Raw genomic sequence first — 23,786 nt, 5'->3', positions numbered from 1 at the left:
GCGACGTTTGACATGGACGGAGTGGGACAAAGCTGTGCGTTTACATGTGTTAATAACTAAAATTTCAGAATGTATTTAGCTTTTCAGTAACAAGGTAAAGAGGGTTTTATGTAAAACATTGTTTTTTTTGTAAATAGTTTGTATCTTATACTGACAAGTTTTATATTAAGTTTTGCTGATTTCGTGTTTTGATTGTCCGAGTGAATGAAGAGACAAATGTGAAGCATGCGATTCGTGAATATCTGTATTTGTATTAATTGAGTGTATGATAGTGTGGCCACATATATCTGAGTTCACACACATCAGGGAAATTTGTGATATGTAATTCGCCAGCTTATGGTAGTGAGGAAACGGGAAACATACACCGAGCATTCAGTCATGTAAAGAAATGTTACTTCTGCTGTTTATGTGTTTCTTGAATTTTTTTTAAACCGTAGCAATACCGACGCATTGTCCATAACGCGCATTACCAAGGGTGGGTACTTTATGCCCAGCAAAAGAAAAATTGCAAAAAACAAAATTAGTTGTTTACTGTTGACTCATATCAACATCATACTCTTTAAAGAGGTGCTGATGTGTGAGTAGGGTAAGCATTTGAAAATATTTGTTATCACACACTTAACAACATCAGCACACTTTCCGTAACGTGTATCATCAACGAACAAATTTTTAAAAACGCAAATATCGTTAATTGTTGTTAAGTTTTACTCACAACATATTATTTAAAGAGATATGGATGTGTAAAGGAGGTCCTGAACCTGAAAATACTATGGCATTTATCGGGGAAGTAATATCTACTCCTAAGACTTAAATTTTGGGGTTAGCTTAAAATGAAAAATTAAAAAAAGGAATCTGGTAAAAGAATTCATTAAAAATGATAAATATTTCTTCAAAAGTTTTAAAATGTTAAGCAACTGACTGGAGTGAAAAATTTTCAGACAGTGCGCATAAAATACCTCTGCCTCCACCCTTTGGCTAGTAAATTTCTCTAAAGAGTTACTGGTAAGGTGACTGGTGCAAGGTAAAAGACGCGGATTAGTGAGGTTTAGCTAGCTGACTAGCTACGTTGGATCTCAGCCAGTCAGAAGAGAAAACATTCGCGCGCGTTTTTTGGGCTAGAGTACTGCTTTCTGAAGTATGAAAAGATTCGGAGCTCAGACATCACGAGTATCGAACGTGAGCTCTGAAAAGATGTGTTAATTTTGAGCAATAGTGGTTCTTAAAAGAGTATGGACTGTCCTAATGTATTCACGATAAAGATATATGCACAAATTCCGTATTTCTATGTGAACTGTGACCTTTTTGAATACATTAAATCAGCGTGGCGTAGTGTGTGGATGGCGACCAAGAACTGATAGTTAAAAGTAATCAGTTTATAGAATACTGAGCGAGAATTCTGCCAACAGACAACCCGTGTTTAATTTTTCCGGTAAAGGATTAGGATATATACCGTAATCTGACTATTGGGGGTGGATGTGCTTACGTGCGGATGGCGTAATGTAACTTCCAACTAAGTCGGATTTGGCAGTCGACATTGTATGCAAGAAATGACAGTATATCAGAATATTCATTTAAAGACTGTTTCTCATTTAGTAGCTAGTAAACCGTGAGGGAAACATTTTATGGATCAAGTAGAGTCTCTTAGTGTTACTGATTTATGTTACAGCCTAGGGTTTACTCCACCGTTATGATAAATATAATTTTCTGAAGACTACTAGAAAGCCAGCGGCATCCTAATTTCATTTATGAGTTGCCAAGGTCGTCATTTTTAAATGGCATCAGCCTGGTTCGTAACTGGGTGCGTAATTTTGTGTTTTAATTTGCATACGGACCTATATATATGTACATTACATTTTTATTATCGCTCTCTTCTGCATTTTATGTAACTGTTCTACTGGCACTATTATACAGACCGTTGGTTATATTGTGTTTGAAATTTTGTGTTTTTCTTTTATTTTAATAATGTCTGTTTGTATGCTACAATTCTCAAATTGTTATACGATGTTATTTGCAGTTCTATTCTTCAGCTGAAGGTGCTGATCTACGGTGTCTGTTCTATAATGTTTTATCTTTTCTGCGAGGTTTGGAACTTTAACAGTGGCAACTATTTATTTACAGCTCATACAAAATAGATACGTGTTTCAAAGTTTGCTTGACCCTCAGAGTAGTGCAAGCTGTCACTGATTTGTTTGACTGATGGGGCTGCAAAGTGCTATACTACCTACTGCACTCTCCTGACTGAAGTCCTCGTGAGTTCAACTCAATTTCTAAACTGAAGGAAACGCTTCACGGCATCCACTTCAGAACTGCTACAAATCTGTCGGGCAATAGACAGCGCCGCTCGAACTATGAACACAACTGTCACTGCTTAGAGTACCCTACGACTTCCACATCGCTGCAAACGGGTTATACACAATGCTGGTGACTACTCTGAAGGCCAGTAAAACTTTGAAACACGTATCTATTTTGTATGAGCTGTAAATAAATAGTTGCCACTATTAAAGTTCCAATCCTCGTGTAAGAGCATGTCTGTGTTTGTCACAATGTTGCTGTATAGTGCTGTTTGTAATCCTGCTCCATTGTCATTGTCATCGCTGTTGTCGGCTGGTGTTTATCTAATTGCGCTCTTATTTTAAATGTTCAAATGTGTGTGACTGCTAAGGGACCAAATTGCTGAGGTCATCGATTCCTAAACTTACCCACTACTTAAACTAACTTATTCTAAGAACAACACACACACACACACACACACACACACACACACACACACACACACACACACACACACATGCCCGAGGGAGGACTCGAACCTCCGGTGGGAGAGGCTGCGGAATCCGTGACATGGAGCGTCTAACCGCGAGGCGTCTTTTATTTTACTTTAAGAGTATGTTTATACCCTAACTTCGTAATTTTGTGCTGTTCTGATTTATTGGTATTATGTTTCTTTGGCACTTCATAACCTAAGTTGGCAGTATGCTCCTTGCAACCCAAAGCCAAACTAAAGATATAACAAAAATGTTACAGGTTTTTCAGTGGACGAAACATTGGCCGTTTTCTTCAGGGGGGGCCTGGGCTGCAGAAGAATGTCATCGGAAAGTGAATGTAAACGTGTTGCTGCCGCAACTGGACATTTGCAACAACCTTCCAGACGTCTAGGATTTGTAGAGAGGAGACAGTACATAATATTCTGAATAGCAACCCGTGTCCGGAAATTTGCCGTTTCCATTCCACGACTGCTTCAGTCAGTTGTGATGGTTAACTCATACACTTCTGCTTGAGGAACGGCATTACGCGCGACGCCGTACAATTATTAGATAACAATTCGAAGGGAAACATAACGAAACATCCATTTATCTGTACGAGTATTAACACCCAAATGTTACGTGTTTTCGTTATTCCAAAACAAACGAGGACCCTGCATACTGTACGTACAGAACAGCACTGACGCATTACTGCAGCAGCTCGATGTGGGCTCCACCAACGTTGTTACAGACGTTGTACCTGCGTAGCATGTTGTGGCACACACTCTCCATTCCACCTGGTGTCACATCAGTTTATTGTGCACATTTATAGCTAAAAATAGTTCAGTTACAATTTGAATTACTAAGCATAACCCTAATAGAGACCCAAAATTTCATAACTTGTGGCAGCAGATCTTTTTTTGTCTCTGTAGGAGTCTCGAAGCAAGGCAGAAGTTAAGTGACGTCAGGCGACTGTCTTTCGTGGTACACGTCGTTCTGTCTACCCTATTGCGTACCAGAGTAAGCAACTCTGAGACTTTTCTCTTTGCCTCAGCAGGCGTGGACGCCTTACACATCTGAACTGAATCTTTCGTAGAACGGAAACAGTAGGTTTCCGGACATGTGTTTCTGTTAAAAATACACTACTGGACATTAAAATTGCTACACCAAGAAGACATGCAGATGGTAAACGGGTATTCATTGGACAAATATATTATACTAGAACTGACATGTGATTACATTTTGCGCGCGGGATTAGCTGAGCGGTATAAGGCGCTGCAGTCTTGGACTGTGCGACTGGGCCCGGCGGAGGTTCGAGTCCTCCCTTGGGCATGGGTGTGTGTGTATGTCCTTAGGATAATTTAGGTTAAGTAGTGTGTAAGCTTAAGGACTCACGACCTTAGCAATTAAGTCCCATAAGATTTCACACACATTTGAACATTTTTTTGATTACATTTTCACGCAAGTTGGGTGCGTAGATCCTGAGAAATCAGTACCCAGAACAACCACCTCTGGCCGTAATAACGGCCTTGATACGCCTGGGCATTGAGTCGAACAGAGCTTGGATGGCGTGTACAGGTACAGCTGCCCATGCAGCTTCAACACGATACCACAGTTCATCAAGAGTAGTGACTGGCGTATTGTGACGAGCCAGTTGCTCGGCTACCATTGACCAGACGTTTTCAGTTGGTGAGAGGTTTGGAGAATGAGCTGGACAGGGCATCAGTCGAACATTTTCTGTATCCAGAAAGTCCCGTACAGGACCTGCAACATGAAGTCGTGCATTATCCTGCTGAATGTAGGGTTTCGCAGGGATCGAATGAAGGGTAGAGCCACGGGTCGTAACACATCTGAAGTGTAACGTCCACAGTTCAAAGTGCCGTCGATGCGAAAAAGAGGTAACCGAGACGTGTAACCAATGGCATCTCATACCATCACGCCGGGAGATAAGCCAGTATGGCGATGACGAATACACGCTTCCAATATGCGTTCACCGCGATGTCTCCCAACAAGGATGCAACCATCATGATGCTGTAAACCGAACCTGGATTCATGTGAAAAAATGACGTTTTGCCATTCGTGCACCCAGGTTCGTCGTTGAGTACACCATCGCAGGCGCTTCTGTCTGTGATGCAGCGTCAAGGGTAACCGCAGCCATGGTCTGCGAGGGGATAGTCCATGGCGGTGCAAACGTCGTCGAACTGTTCTTGCACATGGTTGTTGTCTTGCAAACGTCCCCATCTGTTGACTCAGGGATCGAGGCGTGGCTGCACGATCTGTTACAGCCATGCGGATGAGATGCCCGTCATCTCGACTGCTAGTGATACGAGGCCGTTGGGATCCAGCACGGCGTTCCGTATCACCCTCCTGAACCCACCGATTCCATATTCTACTAATAGTCATTGGATGTCGAACAACGCGAGCAGCAATGTCGCGATACGATAAACCGCATTCGCGATAGGCTACAATCCGACCTATACCAAAGTCAGAAACGTGATGGTACGAATTTCTCCTCCTTACACGAGGCATCACAGCAACGTTTCACCAGGCAACGCCGGGCAACTGCTATTTGTGTATGAGAAATCGCTTGGAAACGTTCCTCCTGTCAGCACGTTGTAGGTTTCGCCACCGACCTCGTGTGAATGCTCTGAAAAGCTAATCATTTGCATGTCAGAGCATGTTCTTCCTGTCGGTTAAATTTCGCGTTGGAGTACGTCATCTTCGTGGTGTAGCAATTTTAATGGCCAGAAGTGTATTATACAGTATATTCACTCCCTCTACAAGTCCTAAAAGGTTACAGCGGGAATTTATGGAAGCTCTGTACGCTTTAGCCTTGCGAATTGGTGGGAGAAATGTCATATGTGCAGGTAGTTTAATTACCTCTAGCGAAAGCAAACAGAACGTGTTTTTCAGTTTTTATCCAAGTGTATCGTGCTTGTTGATTCATAATCATACTGATAGCAGGCTAAATGCGGTTCGGCACGTGAAGCACACCGAGTTTTCCGTAATTCGAGATTAGGACAGAGGGAGAGGGTAAGGTCTGGGGGGGGGGGGTTGTGTCCGGCTGTGGAGTGGAAGTGGTCACTCGGGCAGGTGCGGTGCGTGGCGGAGTGCGACCGGCTTCACCGTGTTTGCCTTTCATTTATTAGAGCGCCGCGAGCGATGGCGCTGGCGCGGTTTGTTTGCGCCCCCGGCGTGGTGGTCCCAGTGTCAGCCGGACCGCGCCGAGTGGGGGTGGAGTGCGAGTGGGGGTGGAGTGGGGGGGGGTTTGTCCGTCCGCGGGACAGCCGGCTCTCGACGCACGGCGGCCGCCACTGGAGAGTGGAGGGGCGTCCAGAGCCGACCAGCAGCACTCCAGCGCGCGCGTGTTTGCGCTGCCGAGACAAGTTGTGCCGGCGTGAGCGCTGCACTCTGTGTGCGTGCGTGCGTGTGTGAGAGAGAGACGCCGACCGCGCGTACACGCCATCCCGGCACTTCACTGAAATGCGAGACTGTCGTTTAGAGTAAACACAACTAGGCAACTGCATTTGCTTATGGCCTAAAGGGATTCAGTCTGTTGATCAAGTAGTCTGCCTACTCAAGTTCCCATTTCATTAAATACAATGGGATACATATTATACGGGATGAACTGCAATCACTCAACAGAGGGAAGTCCACTGGACCTGACGGGATACAAAAAAAAAAAAAAAAAAAAAAAAAAAAAAAAAAAAAAAAAAAAAAAAAAAAAAGGTTCAAATGGCTCTGAGCACTATGGGACTCAACTGCTGTGGTCATCAGTCCCCTAGAACTTAGAACTACTTAAACCTAACTAACCTAAGGACATCACACACATCCATGCCCGAGGCAGGATTCGAACCTGCGACGTAGCAGTCGCACGGTTCCGTACTGCGCGCCTAGAACCACGTGACCACCGCGGCCGGCGACGGGATACCAATTCGATTCTACACAGAGTACGCGAAAGAACTTGCCCCCCTTCTAACAGCCGTGTACCGCAAGTCTCTAGACGAACGGAAGGTTCCAAATGATTGGAAAAGAGCACAGGTAGTCCCAGACTTCAAGAAGGGTCGTCGAGCAGATGCGCAAAACTATAGACCTATATCTCTGACGTCGATCTGTTGTAGAATTTTAGAACATGTTTTTTGTTCGCGTATCATGTCGTTTCTGGAAACCCAGAATCTACTCTGTGGGAATCAACACGGATTCCGGAAACAGCGATCGTGTGAGACCAACTCGCTTTATTTGTTCATGAGATACAGGCTCCCAGGTAGATGCTATTTTCCTTGACTTCCGGAAGGCGTTCGATACAGTTCCGCACTGTCGCCTGATAGACAAAGTAAGAGTCTGCGGAATATCAGATCAGCTGTGTGGCTGGATGAAGACTTTTTAGCAAACGGAACACAGCATGTTGTTATCAATGGAGAGACGTCTACAGACGTTAAAGTAACCTCTGGCGTGCCACAGCGGAGTGTTACGGGGCCATTGCTTTTCACAATATATATAAATGACCTACACCTGTTATAACAGGTGTAGGATTCGTTATGAATAGGAAGGTAGGGAAGAGGGTGTGTTACTGTGAACAGTTCAGTGACCGGGTTGTTCTAATCAGAATCGACAGCAGACCAACACCGACAACGATAGTTCATTTATACATGCCGACGTCGCAAGCTGAAGATGAACAGATAGAGAAAGTGTATGAGGATATTGAAAGGATAATGCAGTATGTAAAGGGGGACGAAAATCTAATAGTCATGGGCGACTGGAATGCAGTTGTAGGGGAAGGAGTAGAAGAAAAGGTTACAGGAGAATATGGGCTTGGGACAAGGAATGAAAGAGGAGATAGACTAATTGAGTTCTGTAACAAGTTTCAGCTAGTAATAGTGAATACCCTGTTCAAGAATCACAAGAGGAGGAGGTATACTTGGAAAAGGCCGGGAGATACGGGAAGATTTCAATTAGATTACATCATGGTCAGACAGAGATTCCGAAATCAGATACTGGATTGTAAGGCGTACCCAGGGGCAGATATAGACTCAGATCACAATATAGTAATGATGAAGAGTAGGCTGAAGTTCAAGACATTAGTCAGGAAGAATCAATACGCTAAGAAGTGGGATACGGAAGTTCTAAGGAATGACGAGATACGTTTGAAGCTCTCTAACGTTGTAGATACAGCAATAAGGAATAGCGCAGTACGCAACACAGTTGAAGAGGAATGGACATCTCTAAAAAGGGCCATCATAGAAGTTGGGAAAGAAAACATAGGTACAAAGAAGGTAGCTGCGAAGAAACCATGGGTAACAGAAGAAATACTTCAGTTGATTGATGAAAGGAGGAAGTACAAACATGTTCCGGGAAAAGCAAAAATACAGAAATACAAGTCGCTGAGGAATGAAATAAATAGGAAGTGCAGGGAAGCTAAGACGAAATGGCTGCAGGAAAAATGTGAAGACATCGAAAAAAAAATGATTGTCGGAAGGACAGACTCAGCATACAGGAAAGTCAAAACAACCTTTGGTGACATTAAAAGCAAAGGTGGTAACATTAAGAGTGCAACGGGAATTCGACTGTTAAATGCAGAGGAGAGAGCAGATAGGTGGAAAGAATACATTGAAAGCCTCTATGAGGGTGAAGATTTGTCTGTTGTGATAGAAGAAGAAGCAGGAATCGATTTAGAAGAGATAGGGGATCCAGTATTAGAATCGGAATTTAAAAGAGCTTTGGAGGACTGACGGTCAAATAAGGCAGAAGGGATAGATAACATTCCATCAGAATTTCTAAAATCATTAGGGGAAGTGGCAACAAAGCGACTATTCACGTTGGTGTGTAGAGTATATGAGTCTGGCGACATACCATCTGACTTTCGGAAAAGCATCATCCACACAATTCCGAAGACGGCAAAAGCTGACAAGTGCGAGAATTATCGCACAATCAGCTTAACAGCTCATGCATCGAAGCTGCTTACAAGAATAATATACAGAAGAATGGAAAAGAAAATTGAGAATGCGCTAGGTGACGATCAGTTTGGCTTTAGGAAAAGTAAAGGCACGAGAGAGGTAATTCTTACGTTACTGCTAATAATGGAAGCAAGGCTACAGAAAAATCAAGACACGTTCATAGGATTTTTGGACCTGGAAAAAGCGTTCGACAATATAAAATGGTGCAAGCTGTTCAAGATTCTGAAAAAAGTAGAGGTAAGCTATAGGGAGAGACGGGTCATATACAATATGTACAACAACCAAGAGGGAATAATAAGAGTGGACGATCAAGAACGAAGTGCTCGTATTAAGAAGGGTGTAAGACAAGGCTGTAGCCTTTCGCCCCTACTCTTCAATCTGTACATCGAGGAAGCAATGATGGAAATAAAAGAAGGGTTCAGGAGTGGAATTAAAATAAAAGGTGAAAAATGATACGATTCGCTGATGACATTGCTATCCTGAGTGAAAGTGAAAAAGAATTAAATGATCTTCTGAACGGAATGAACAGTCAATGAGTACACAGTATGGTTTGAGAGTAAATCGGAGAAAGACGAAGGTAATGAGAAGTAGTAGAAATGAGAACAGCGAGAAACTTAACATCAGGATTGATGGTCACGAAGTCAATGAAGTTAAGGAATTCGGCTACCTAGGCAGTAAAATAACCAATGACGGACGGAGCAAGGAGAACATCAAAAGCAGACCGGAACAGAAGAGAATCGAAGCATTTGAGATGTGGTGCTATAGACGAATATTGAAAATTAGGTGGACTGATAAGGTAAGGAATGAGGAGGTTCTACGCAGAATCGGAGAGGAAAGGAATAAGTGGAAAACACTGATAAGGAGAAGGGACAGAATGATAGGACATCTGCTAAGACATGAGGGAATGACTTCCATGGTACTAGAGAGAGCTGTAGAGGGCAAAAACTGTAGAGGAAGACAGATATTGGAATACGTCAAGCAAATAATTGAAGACGTTGGTTGCAAGGTTGCAAGTGCTACTCTGAGATGAAGAGGTTAGCACAGGAAAGGAATTCCTGGCGGGCCGCATCAAACCAGTCAGTAGACTGATGAAAAAAAAATAAAAAAAATGGCCTAGTAGATAGCGTCGGAAGTTCCATGCGGCTTTTCACGGATGATGCTGTAGTATACAGAGAAGTTGCAGCATTAGAAAATTGTAGCGAAATGCAGGAAGATCTGCAGCGGATAGGCACTTGGTGCAGGGAGTGGCAACTGACCCTTAACATAGACAAATGTAATGTATTGCGAATACATAGAAAGAAGGATCATTTATTGTATGGTTATATGATAGCGGAACAAACACTGGTAGCAGTTACTTCTGTAAAATATCTGGGAGTATGCGTGCGGAACGATTTGAAGTGGAATGGTCATATAAAATTAAATGTTGGTAAGGTGAGTACCACGTTGAGATTGATTGAGAGAGTCCTTAGAAAATGTAGTCCATCAACAAAGGAGGTGGCTTACAAAACACTCGTTCGACCTATACTTGAGTATTACTCATCAGTGTGGGATCCGTACCCGATCGGGTTGACGGAGGAGATAGAGAAGATCCAGAGAAGAGCGGCGCGTTTCGTCACAGGGTTATTTGGTAAGCGTGATAGCGTTAAGGAGATTTTTAGCAAACTCAAGTGGCAGACTCTGCAAGAGAGGCGCTCTGCATCGCGGTGTAGCTTGCTGTCCAGGTTTCGAGACGGTGCGTTTCTAGATGAGGTATCGAATATATTGCTTCCCCCTACTTATACCTCCCGAGGAGATCACGAATGTAAAATTAGAGAGATTCGAGCGCGCACGGATGCTTTCAGACAGTCGTTCTTCCCGCGAACCATACGCGACTGGAACAGAAAAGGGAGGTAATGACAGTGGCACGTAAAGTGCCCTCCGCCACACACCGTTGGGTGGATTACGGAGTATAAATGTAGATGTAGAACAGTAGTTAAATCGACAAACTGCAGAGACGGAGCCGGCCGGAGTGGCCGTGCGGTTCTATGCGCTGCAGTCTGGAACCGAGCGACCGCTACGGTCGCAGGTTCGAATCCTGCCTCGGGCATGGATGTGTGTGATGTCCTTAGGTTAGTTACGTTTAATTAGTTCTAAGTTCTAGGGGACTGATGACCTCACAAGTTAAGTCGTATAGTACTCAGAGCCATTTTTTGCAGGGACGGATTCCTGACTGGTAATGGAGGAAAAAAGGTCCTGTGAAAATGTGTCCGGAAATGCACCGCTGCTACGGTAGATGTCGTTGACGAATGAGGAGGAGGTGGCCTTGGCTATTATTCCGTTTTGTGGGGCCTTATCCGGAAAAATTGGACGCATTTGACGTAAACACCAAGTGAAAACCATCTTCCGTCCTCCGAGCAAAATCAAGAGCCTTCTTGGCAGTGTCACGGACAACCTTCGACTACGTAAATCAGGGGTTTATCAGATACCTTGCCAATGCGGTAGTGTATACATAGGGCAGACCATTCATACCATTGAGGACCGATGCCGAGAACATCAACGGCACATTAGACTGCAACAGCCCAGTAAGTCGGCAATCGCTGAGCATTGCCTGTCGGAACTCCACTGCGTGGATTATGACCAGAGTAAAGTCCTGACGCAGACTTCCAAATACTGGGACTGAGTCATCAAAGAAGCCACAGAGAGCAAATTAAGGGAGCCACAACTAAATCGTGACAGCGGTTACGTCCTTAGCAAGACGTGGGAACCCGCGATCACCGGGATTAAGAAGAAAAATGATATTTTCCAGAGCGTACCGACTTCGGGGAAGGAGGGAAGAACAACGGGAGCGGTGCCGGCAGACCCTCCTGAACGAGAAGACCCAGGACGCAGCGCTCAGACGGCGGGAGAACGGACGCTGTACCTGGACCGTGCGCGGGGCGCGGACCGCACCGACTCATAGGAAGCGCCTGAGGGAGGAGCAGGAGGGGGATTGTCCTATATATACCTGACGCCGGTCCGACGCCGGTCAGTACATCAGCGCACCTGATGATGGCAACGTGGTCGATTGCCGAAATATTGTGTCCTATGCACACTCGCACCAGGCTGTTCACCCGAGAATTATTTGGTCATAAAATATGCCTGGGGAAATTGAAGAATCACAATGAAAACTGGTTCAAATGGCTCTGAGCACTATGGGACTTACCATCTGAGGTCATCAGTCCCCCAGAACTCAGAACTACTTAAACCTAACTAACCTAAGGACATCACACACATCCATGCCCGAGGCAGGATTCGAACCTGCGACCGTAGCGGTCGCACGGTTCCAGACTGAAGCGCCTAGAATCGCTCAGCCACAGCGGCCGGATTGACGAATGAAAGATCATCTGACCACGTGCCCTGTGTTTCTTGTGTCGGAGGCCGTGTGATTGACGCAGCGTACAGTAAGCGGCAGAATGCTCCGGTATTCATGTCGGAAATATGCGGTACCGTTTACTGTCACCCATGTTACAGCTGCCGACCATACAGCAAGATTGCATGAAAGAGGGATGCTGCACATCGAGTATCACCTAAGGCCCAGCCACAATCGACACAGTGATGTACTGCGGATTGCCTCATTTCCAGTACACCAGCAACCCAACCGCGAGAGAGATTCCTCTTCAGCAGCCGCCACGGTACCAGGTTTCGCTATGTTCGCCGTATACAGCACTGCTCTCGCCGGTGATATCTCGCTTCCTTTAGTCATGTGCCGTCACCATCCTTACATGGTATTTTTCAACCGGACGGCTTTATAGGACGCTGCCCGGTTGCTCTCCAGTTAGTCGACATTGTGAGTTGACAATCCGTGGCACTTTGGGCTTAATGGCCGATCCCTACGCAAGTAGAGGGGCTATGAGACCGTTGCCCCACTCTCCACTGTTGCCATATGTGTACAAGATGGCGGTGAGGCCGTCATCAAAGATGGCGGCCTGTAGACTTGGCAACAGCGCATGACATCATCCAAGATGGTGGCCGTGATGTCAGTTGATGTCGCAAGTGCCACACAGCGCTGCCACGCCCCCCTGGTGGGAAATTTGGATTTTGGTGGGAAGATAGGTCAATTGGGCTATGTCCACTAACCTAACCCCTTCCCCCAGAAAATGGCGGGAAGTTCAAATTCCAACAGGATAATGTATCACACCTCTACTAACCCAAGAAAATAGTCGGAAAAAAGGTCTCTTGGGCTACCTCCACTAACCTAAGTCATCCGACCAATACCTCTTCCTAGGAATTGGCAGGAAGTTCAAATTTCGAACAGGATAATGCATCATACCACGATTTTCTCTACCGACCTAAGAAAACTGCATCAAACAAAGCTCACGTCCACTAAACTAAGGCGCCTGACCGCCATCTCTTCCTAGGGACTGGTGGGAAAAGGACTTAGCCTGCACTGGGCTAGTGGAGAGAGGAAGTTGTGTACTTTATTTATTCTGGAACAATTTACTTAGGGGTGGGGTGTATTCATCACAGCGATACAGAAGACACATTCAGACATACCACACAGCATACAGACATGCAAACCACTAGAAGACTCTGCAAACATGCTTGCTATTCATCAACTGTCGAAATCGTGCACCAGTCTTTATTTAAACAATTTGATCCGCTACCGCCACCCAGTGTGTGTGCTCACCATGAGCTCCAGACTCCAACTGACTTACTACACATTACCACCAGCAGAGGACGCTCTCATCTGTGACATCATCTGATGATGCTGCCGCCAGGCTCTCAGCCACTTGTGCCGCACCGGCAAGCAAATGCAGTGATCAGATCATGCCCGCGGTGTGCTACTAAACATTCGCGTGAGAACTGCCCTTCACGCCAGGCTATTTGCTTTTATTGTAATAAAAAAGGACATGTTCAGAGTGTTTGCCAGAAAAAACTCAGATCTTAAGCTCAAAACCGTTCCAGGCCCTTTGCTTCGCGCCGGAATCAGAATCGAACAAAGGACACTCAGGCTCGCGAAACTTCGCCCATGGAAATTCATGTAGTTCATTCCACTCCGCGCAGTGCCACTCTCTCTAACAGTGACTGTATTCGTCCCAAAAACAGAGTGCGTCGACATCGCCGGAACTCCCGTCAAGTCGCAAGTGATTATGTACCAGTGTCAGTTCACATTGCACGAGACAGTCGCTCTTGTCGTCAGCAGGACAATAAACTTTTTGTAGACTTGGACATTAACGGCAAAGTGATACCATTCCAGCTCGATACCGGAGCTGCAGTTTCACTGATCAATCAAGACACTTACAAACTGCTGGGCACACCTCCGTTGCGTGCCGCAAATGTTAAGTTAAATAGCTATTCAGGTCAAAACATCCCTGTGTCAGGACAGTGTAACCTTCTTGCAACATACAAAGGACAAACAAAACTTGTGTCATTTTACGTCCTTCGTTCTTCTTCTGCAGTGAACTTGTTTGGTTTCGATTTATTTCAGTTGTTTAACTTGTCTATAGTAAATCAGGTCCTATCAGTGAACCAGACGGTGCCTTCAGACAGTGTTTCTCGTCTATGTGAAGAATTTGCAGACATTTTTGCAGCGGGCCTCGGTAGCGCTAAGAACTATAAATCACATTTGGAACTGAAAGTAAACGCGCAACCGAAATTTTTCAGAGCGCGCAATGTGAGGTCGCAAAACATTACACGATTTGGAATCACAAGGTGTAATTGAACTTGTGCAGGCTACTCTCTGGGCATCACCCTTAGTAATTTTGCCAAAACCTTCCGGAAAGTTGAGACTTTGCGTGGACTTCAAGCCAACAGTGAATCCACAACTAATGATTGCAACTTATCCTTTACCCCGCCCGGAGGATCTTTTTGACATACTGTGCCCGGGTAAATATTTTTCGAAGTTGGACCTCGCAGATGCGTACTTGCAAATACCGGTGGACAAAGAATCCCAGCGCGTTTTGGTGGTTAACACGCATCTTGGGTTGTATCAATTCAAACGACTGCCATTCGGGTGTGCATCCGCCTCTGCATTGTTTCAGCAATATCTACAAACTATTTGTGCGTCGGTCCCTACTGCAGCAAATTATCTGGACGATATTGTGATCTCCGGAAAGACGGAAGAAGAACATCTGGCCTATCTCAGAACATTATTTCAGGTCTTGCGACAACATGGTGTTCGCTTGCGGAAGGACAAATGTGTGTTTTTTGCCCGGGACTTGCCATACTTGGGACATGTACTCAATGCCCAAGGCATACATCCCAGTCCCACGCACCTTCGTGCCCTACAAGACTTGCCGTCGCCGCAGAATTTGAAGCAGCTACAGAGTGTGCTGGGAAAAATTAACTATTACCACCGATATATTCCGCGTGCCTCTTCCATTTCAGCTCCGCTTCATCGCTTACGCCGTAAAGGTGTTCCGTTCGTCTGGACGACGGAATGCGAACGCGCCTTTCGCCAGTTGAAATCGGCGTTGCTTTCCAATACTTGCCTTACGCCATTCGATCCCCAGAAGCCCCTCTTGTTGATAGATGCATCGGATTTCGGGATCGGTGCTGTGCTTGCGCACAAAGATGGATCGCACGATCGCCCTATTGCCTTTGTGTCCAAATTGCTCTCCTCTACGCAAAGAAATTATTCACAGATCGAGAAAGAAGCATTGTCTCTCGTCTTTGGTGTTTCAAAGTTTCATGATTTCTTGTGTGGTCGTCACTTTACCATAATCTCAGACCACAAACCTTTGACATCGCTTTTTCATCCGACCAAGCCTGTACCTCCACGTACAGCGCAGAAATTCATTCGCTGGTCTATTTTCCTCACGCAGTACCGTTACGATATCTTGTATCGGTCCACTGCTAAGCACGGAAACGCCGATGCGTTGTCCCGCTTGCCTGTTGCTGAGGATAGAGCATTCGATGCCTCCGAACTTGCTCCCGTTCTGCGTTTTGTTGCTACGCAATGGCCCTTATCGAAGTGACGGATCGGGGACCCGTTGGTTCGCCGATTTTTTGGTCACAAGGAGAGACTTTTTGTACGACGTGGTGTTTTGCTGTTGCGTTCTGATAATGATCAGTCCAGGGTCGTGGTACCACGTTCGTTACAATCCTCTGTCTTACAGCTTCTCCACCAAGGACATTGGGGTATAGTGAGAACGAAACAACTTGCTCGTCAGCACTGTACTTGGTTCGGAATCGATGCCGCGATTACGAATATGTGCTCTTCTTGCATGGTGTGTGCGGAACAACAATCAGCACCACCGGGGAAATTCTTTGCATGGCCACAAGCCACTTCCCTCTGGCAACGCTTACACATCGATTTTGCTGGTCCATTCTGGAATGCTCGATGGTTGGTTGTGGTAGATTCATTCAGCAATTTTCCTTTTGTTGTCCGGATGTTTTCCATGACATCGTCTGCCACCATCCAAGCGTTGTGATGCATGCACAACGTACAAATAAATATGCAAAGTAATTAAAAGAAAGTACCTTTAAAGTACAGTTCCTTAACATATCATTTGCACTATATGAAAGCAGGTTTTTTAAAATGTTTAATCATATGAACAGTGCGTTCGTCTCCTTACATTTTAAAATGTGGTCAGCACTTAACAAAATGTTCAAAAAATACACTGTCTGAAGACGAACACATTTTACAAATGATTAAATTTTTAAGTCATGCTTTCTTATATGCAACTGAGAACAATTTAAAGAACTGCACTTTTAAACTAATGTCATTTTAATTACGTTTTATATTTATTTGTACGGTACGAATGCATCAAAGACATGTAGGATCGCTTTGCATCTTATGTAGTAGCGGCTGAATCATGCATGGCAGTGTTTACTTGTGTTATTTGTACATGTCATGACTTCGTGTAGTGTAGCAAAATGACAGGTATAACGGGTTTTTATAGCTTCTGTGATTTGTTTTTAATCTCTTAATGCAGTAGCTAGGAATTTTACATACTTTCACTTCCACTGCAGAGTCTGGTGACAGCTACAGCACAGCCGAAACCGATAATTCTATTCAAAAACCTGTGCGATCAACGCAATAAATGGAATAATTTTGCACAATTGTAATTCTCCGTACAATTTGCATACAAAAAGCCATATTATGGATATAATTGAACTTGTACGGTCACCAGAAACAGTAACACAGAGAAGGGGACAGAGAAAGCTCTACGACAACGGACATGGAGATAGTAACAGTTTGATTTCTTAGTCCCGGACGCGTCCATTGGCTAGAAGCCGACTACTCCGTACCTAAAGACAACAAGAGGTCCCTTTGCTATTGGTGTGCATGATATTACCACTCCAGATGCGACACAGCGTTAAAACTTGTTCACAAAAATTTGCAACACACAGAAATGCATGGGAAGAAATAATGAATGTGGAGAGAGGAATTACAGACTCACCATCGCCCAAGCCCAACTAGGCGCGATGCTAGAAAATTGCCTATTCGACACCACGAAATCATCCAGTAGCGCTGCAAGCGAACAATAAATGCTCCACGAACTGTGGCTTTACTGACAGGAAGTTGCGATTACAGCAGCACAATTGAGGCGGTACTCCGATGCTCTCTTGTTTAGCCCTGCCTTGAAGAACTATATTGGGCTCTGAATTACTACCTATTTTTAAACGATTTCTCCAGTATGAAAAAGAATAATTACGTTTAATAAAGTTTTGGTAGAACTGAACCCACGCCTTTGCAGCCGGATAGTCCAAACCCCAAGTTATACGCTAAAGGGGCAACTGACGTTCAGAAAACTAGTATGTGACAGGGTGGAAAAACCGCTTCAGGCATGGACATGTAAAACCGACAGCAAAACACTGTTTGTGAAATTAGGTTTTCCAGAAGCTACGCCACATGTAAACACAGAGAGTCTGAGCCTCTCTGCCTGGTGTATGCAAGGTCAAAGACTTCAAGCGTCAAGGACAATGTGCACCCAGCAGGAAAGTGCGGCGCGGCACGCTGCTTCTTACCGCCCTGCCGGTGTCCAACAATGTTCATTTGTCTAGCTAAAAGCTGCAGTAGAAAATAATAGACCACTACTGTCTACTGCAGGTCGCAACATACATAGAATTGTCCAGTAAACGGGATGTGGCTAGTACTGAAATAAAAAATTTAACTTGACAATGTAAATTTTCAGGTGTATTTTTACTATAGAGATCACAGTTGTGTCTAAACAATGTAAAGCTCCCACACACACCACAATCACACACGTAGCAAGTTAATGATATTTACTCTTGTGAGGTGTCAGGCAAATCCAACACCTTCCGTGAAAACCCTGACATGATAAGCAAATCCAGTAGTATGTCACATAGCTCCGAATAAACCGTGACATAAAATTAACCAAAGTAATACGAGCAACGAGTTAGCAAATGGAATACCACAGACTAACACAAGAATGCCTAAATGCATGTCGTACCTTCCCACCGTGAGACCGACGCAGTTCCGAGGGGAAAAACGAGAACAGAAGCCGAGAGCAGAACCGTGTTAAGCTAGAAGGCTCTACGATAAGAGACGGACTGGACACCCACGTCGCCAGCCTACCTCTAAGACTACCATCCACACGTTTTAGCGTGAGACTTTTTCGCATCTCTGTTACGTTGCAAACTTTAAAAACATTGCCCCACCACGAAAAGTATAACGTTTCTCATTGGGTAGACAGAATTTTTGTAGGCGGAGCTTAAGGTTAACATTGAGACCCTGATTGGTCAGATGAAAACACAGCCAGATAGTTTTTTTTTTTAAACCAGCTTCGGTAAATGTAGTAAGGAGAAGTTAGGAGAGAGTTGCTCCGAGATGGCGAGGTGAGCGGAGCTGTGCTGCCCCCCGTCGCCCTGACGCTGCCTAAACACCGACAAGGTAATGAACGCACGCGATGCCGCATTTCTGAGCGCATAAGGCTTCACTCAGAACTGCAGAAGTGTCATCTGTTACACCTCCTTTTTGCGTAATACTAGTCTCGATCGTTAATTAAAACTCATGGTGTTCACATTTGCCACTTGAAGTAAAGATCTGAAACGCGATGATTTTTCTGTTATATAGTTATTGAGAAGCCACATCAGCCCCTGTAATTTACGACAAGTTAGATAAGTAACTAAAGATAATTGAGGGTCACTGTAGACCATTTTGATAGTTTTCTCTTTTGTGAAACTTAATTTAAACCTAGATTATAGATGTGATATGGCATAGGTCATCCTTCGATCCATTGTAGAACTTGGAAACCCATTCAGGGAATATTCGTTCACATTTTTGTTGAACGCAGTTGGTTTTTACCACCCTGTATTAAAACATTTCCTTTTATCAATAGTGCAATTTATAAACGATGTTTTGTGTGTAGAATAAAATTTCCAATGGTAAACTTAACTGCTTTTTCGACGTTATTTTACCAGCTAACTTAAAATAGGAAAGCCTTGAACCCTTTCCACTAAATTTAGTTAGTACTAAGATTCTTTTACAGGGAGTGCAGTGGAGCTGACGCTGAGATCTTTTAGTATTTGGTTATATCATCGCTAGTCTCACTGAACTCTTCTGAATTCTACATGTCATGTGTGGTCTGGCGTCTCCTTACCAGCAACAGGTCCCAGGTTCAAACTAGTCAATTCCCTAAAAACACGCTCAGAGCGTCGTTGCGCGAAAGTGGTAGGGAGACACGATATAGAACAAACATACACCACCATGAATGTTTAGACACTTGTTACCGAAGTTAATAGAGTTCACTAGGTCGTTTGGTTATGAAAATGCTCCCTCAAATGTTGTGCACTCTGCTCTACATGTAATACTTGCTCCAGTCTTAGACCGCACAACACGCCACGCGATTTTAACTAACAGTCAAAAACAGTCATTTTGATATTCCGTCCGAAATTCCACACGACTTCCACTATACCGTTCACTTAAATACGCTTTGTACTACTTCGCGAACTCGTAATTAGCATTTTTCCGCGTTTTTACGGTACTTTCGTAGGAGCTGCTTTCAATGAGACGTTACTAGTTAGATCCCTCAGCCCGAGTGACTTAGATCACATCAAACGCTTTGTTCCCAGCATAGATTGGCGCGACCCTAAATTTTTCTGAGTGGCTGATATCACAAACAACAAATCAGGTTGCAGTATTATCCCGCGCTAACCCGCGCTTTACTTCAATGACCAATCATAGTAAAACATTTCTTTCTATGGCAATTGCTAAATAAATAAATTTAGAAAAGTATCAAATTTAAAATTACTCTTTCTGAAATTACCGATTAATTTGTGTTTTACTCACGATTTATTAGTATCATAAACTGATTGCATATTTAAGTATAGTAAATCCCATGTATAGTTTAACTGGTACTTCGTGAATAAACAAAACAGTTTCCATTTACTTCTGTTCTTCTTCACTCATACAACACTCACACTGCTAATTACCACACATATCAAACAATTATAATTATGCAAATACATTAAGTATTAATCAAACATAAGTTTACAACATTGTTTTGACTACAACTTCTAGCACTGTCCGGCAACTGCTGACCTCTGCCGCCTACTAGTACAACTACGTGCAGCTCTGTAACTCAGGTCCATGTCAGGTGGTGACATCTGTCATCTGTCGATGACTCATGCCTATAACGATATCGCCCTAACAAGTGACAGGAGCGATGCGAAGGCGCTACGCCTCAAAAGGTGTGTGTTCGCTCGCTGACCTGCATGTTGCATATCTTGTAGCGGATGGACTCGCCGACGCAGCCGGCGGCGGCCTGGCAGCGGCGCAGCGACGAGGCGACGCCGCCGTCGCAGGTGCGCGAGCAGGCGCTCCACGTGGACCAGGGCGCCCAGCCGGCGCCGCGCCGCTCCGCGCTCGGCTGCTGCTGCAACACAGGGCCGCCGCGTCATTACACTGGCTGGTGCTACCTCTATAGCGGCGCCGGCTTCTTCAAACAGGGACGAGGTTGGGAGGGGTAGCAGACAGTCATTCAGTACATTGAGCAAACAATGAAGCAAACCGAGGGAAAATTTGGAAAGATGTAGAAAGTTCAGGGAGGAGAAACGAACACTTTTCGATTCTGTAGATGACACTTTGCTGTCTGAGAAGGCAAAGCCCATAGAAGAGTAGCTGACTGCAGAATGAGTGTCCTGAAAAGAGGTTCTGTGGCAAACATCAATAAAAATAGAGGAACGATAATGGAATGCAGTTGTAATAAATCGGTGATGGTGAAGGAATTAAATTAAGAAAAAGGCACTAATTGTAGGTGACTTTTAACGACGGCTGGGAGAGCTTATACACTACTGGCCATTGAAATTGCTACACCAAGACGATGACGTGCTACAGACGTGACATTTAACCGACAGGAAGAAGATGCTGTGATATGTAAATTATTAGCTTTTCAGAGCATTCACACAAGGTTGAAGAAGGTGGCGACACCTACAAATTGCTGACATCAGGAAATATTCCAACCGATTTATCATACACAAACAGCAGTTGACCGGCGATGCCTGGTGAAACGTTGTTGTGATGGCTCGTGTAAGGAGGAGAATTGCGTACCATCACGTATCCGACTTTGATAAAGGTCGGACTGCAGCCTATCGCGATTGCGGTTTATCGTATCGCGACATTGCTGCTCTCGTTGGTCGATATCCAGTGAGTGTTAGCAGAATACGGAATCGGTGGATTCGGGAGGGTAATACGGAACGCCGTGGTGTATCCCAACGGCCTCGTATCACTAGCAGTCGAGATGAGAGGCATCTTATCTGCATGGCTGTAACGCATCGTGCAGCCACGTCTCGATCCCTGAGTCAACAGATGGGGACGTTTGCAAGACAATAACCATCTGCACGAACAGTTCGACGACGTTTGCAGCAGCATGGACTATCAACTCGGAGACCATGGCTGCGGTTACCCTTGACGCTGCATCACAGACAGGGTCGCCTGCGATAGTGTACTCGACGACGAACCTGGGTGCACGAACTGTAAAACGTCATTTTTTCGGATGAATCCAGGTTCTGGTTACAGCATCATGATGGTCGCATCCGTGTTTGGCGACATCGCGGTGAACGCACATTGGAAGCGTGTATTTGTCATCCCCATACTGGCGTATCACCTGGTGTGATGGCATGGGGTGCCACTGGTTACACGTCTCGGTCACCTCTTGTTCTCATTGACGGAACTTTGAACAGTTGACGTTACATTTCAGATGTGTTACGACTCGTGGCTCTACCCTTCATTCGATCACTGCGAAACCCTACATTTCAGTAGGATAATGCAGGACCGCATGTTGCAGGTCCTGTATGAGCCTGCCCTGGTCAACACATTCTCCAGATCTCTCACCAATTGAAAACGTCTGGTCAATGGTGGCCGAGCAACTGGCTCGTTACAATACGCCAGTCACTACTCTTGATGAACTGTGGTGTCGTGTTGAAGCTGCATAGGCAGCTGTACCTGTACACGCCATCCAAGCTCTGTTTGACTCAATGCTCAGGCGTATCAAGGCCGTTATTTCGGCAAGAGGTGGTTGTTCTGGGTCCTGTTTTCTCAGGATCTATGCACCGAAATTGGGTGAAAATGTAATCACGTGCCAGTTTTAGTATAATGTATTTGTCCAATGAATACCCGTTTATCATCTGCATTTCTTCTTGGTGTAGTAATTTTAATAGCCAGTACAGTATAATTAAACACACATAGCCTTTTTTAAGGCATTTGATGGATTGTAAACTTGTTTGGAAGGGAAACGTGGCAGATAAATAGTTCACTCAGGAAAAAATTAGAAACTTTTGAAATGTGACGCTACAGAACAGGGATGGCCTGGAATTCGGGTTACGAGCAGTGCCCTCGCTTGTGCGCCAAAGCTCTCTCGAATGGCTGCACGCTTCTTCACCGCTTCTCCACACTGTCTTAGTTTGAAGAAGAGGAAGAGCGGGACACCATGAACGCGCTGCATTTACACTGAAGAGCCACAGAAACTGGTACTTCTGCGTAATAACGTGTAAGGCTTCCGTGAGCACGCAGAACTGCCGCAACACGACGTGGCATGGACTCGACTAATGTGCGAAGTAGTGCTGGACGGAACATACACTATGAATCCTGCAGGGATGCCCGTAGATCCATAAGATTATGAGTGAGTGGAGATCTCTTCTAAACAGCACGTTGGAAGGCATCCCCGATATGCTCAATAATGTTCATGTCTGGGGAGTCTGGTGGGCAGCGTAAGTGTTTCAACTCAGCAGAGTGTTCCTGGAGCCGCTCTGTAGCAATTATGGATGTGTAAGATGCCACGTTGTCCTGTTGGAATTCCGCAAGTCCGTCGGAATGTACAATGGACATGAATGGATGCAGGTGAGCAGACAGGACGTCACCTGTATGTGTACGTGTCACCTCTCAGAGTCGTATCTACACTCCTGGAAATTGAAATAAGAACACCGTGAATTCATTGTCCCAGGAAGGGGAAACTTTATTGACACATTCCTGGGGTCAGATACATCACATGATCACACTGACAGAGCCACAGGCACATAGACACAGGCAACAGAGCATGCACAATGTCGGCACTAGTACAGTGTATATCCACCTTTCGCAGCAATGCAGGCTGCTATTCTCCCATGGAGACGATCGTAGAGATGCTGGATGTAGTCCTGTGGAACGGCTTGCCATGCCATTTCCACCTGGCGCCTCAGTTGGACCAGCGTTCGTGCTGGACGTGCAGACCGCGTGAGACGACGCTTCATACAGTCCCAAACATGCTCAATGAGGAACAGATCCGGAGATCTTGCTGGCCAGGGTAGTTGACTTACTCCTTCTAGAGCACGTTGGGTGGCACGGAATACATGCGGACGTGCATTTTCCTGTTGCAACAGCAAGTTCCCTTGCCGGTCTAGGAATGGTAGAACGATGGGTTCGATGACGGTTTGGATGTACCGTGCACTATTCAGTGTCCCCTCGACGATCACCAGAGGTGTACGGCCAATGTAGGAGATCGCTCCCCACACCATGATGCCGGGTGTTGGCCCTGTGTGCCTCGGTCGTATGCAGTCCTGATTGTGGCGCTCACCTGCACGGCGCCAAACACGCATACGACCATCATTGGCATCAAGGTAGAAGCGACTCTCATCACAGAAGGCGACACGTCTCCATTCGTCCCTCCATTCACGCCTGTCGCGACACCAC

At 45.1% G+C, this 23,786-nt stretch overlaps 1 protein-coding gene across 5 annotated transcripts in view; it reads right to left on the bottom strand.

The window, feature by feature from the left end:
- LOC126272274 (protein madd-4-like) overlaps positions 1 to 23,786 on the bottom strand; it is a 2,033,115-nt gene that overhangs the window by 414,973 nt on the left and 1,594,356 nt on the right. For 3 of the 5 annotated variants that reach the window (XM_049975019.1, XM_049975021.1, XM_049975022.1), the window contains exon 4: positions 20,332 to 20,496. In XM_049975019.1, coding sequence (XP_049830976.1) covers positions 20,332 to 20,496 — 165 coding nt within the window. The remainder of the gene's footprint in view (positions 1 to 20,331; positions 20,497 to 23,786) is intronic. The other 2 variants (XM_049975023.1, XM_049975020.1) reach the window with 1 other exon arrangement.

The sequence above is a fragment of the Schistocerca gregaria genome, chromosome 5 (assembly GCF_023897955.1).
Source record: "Schistocerca gregaria isolate iqSchGreg1 chromosome 5, iqSchGreg1.2, whole genome shotgun sequence".
Lineage (NCBI taxonomy): Eukaryota > Metazoa > Arthropoda > Insecta > Orthoptera > Acrididae > Schistocerca > Schistocerca gregaria.
The sequence above is the reverse complement of the archived record's forward strand: the minus strand, read 5'-3'. Positions and strand labels throughout refer to the sequence as shown.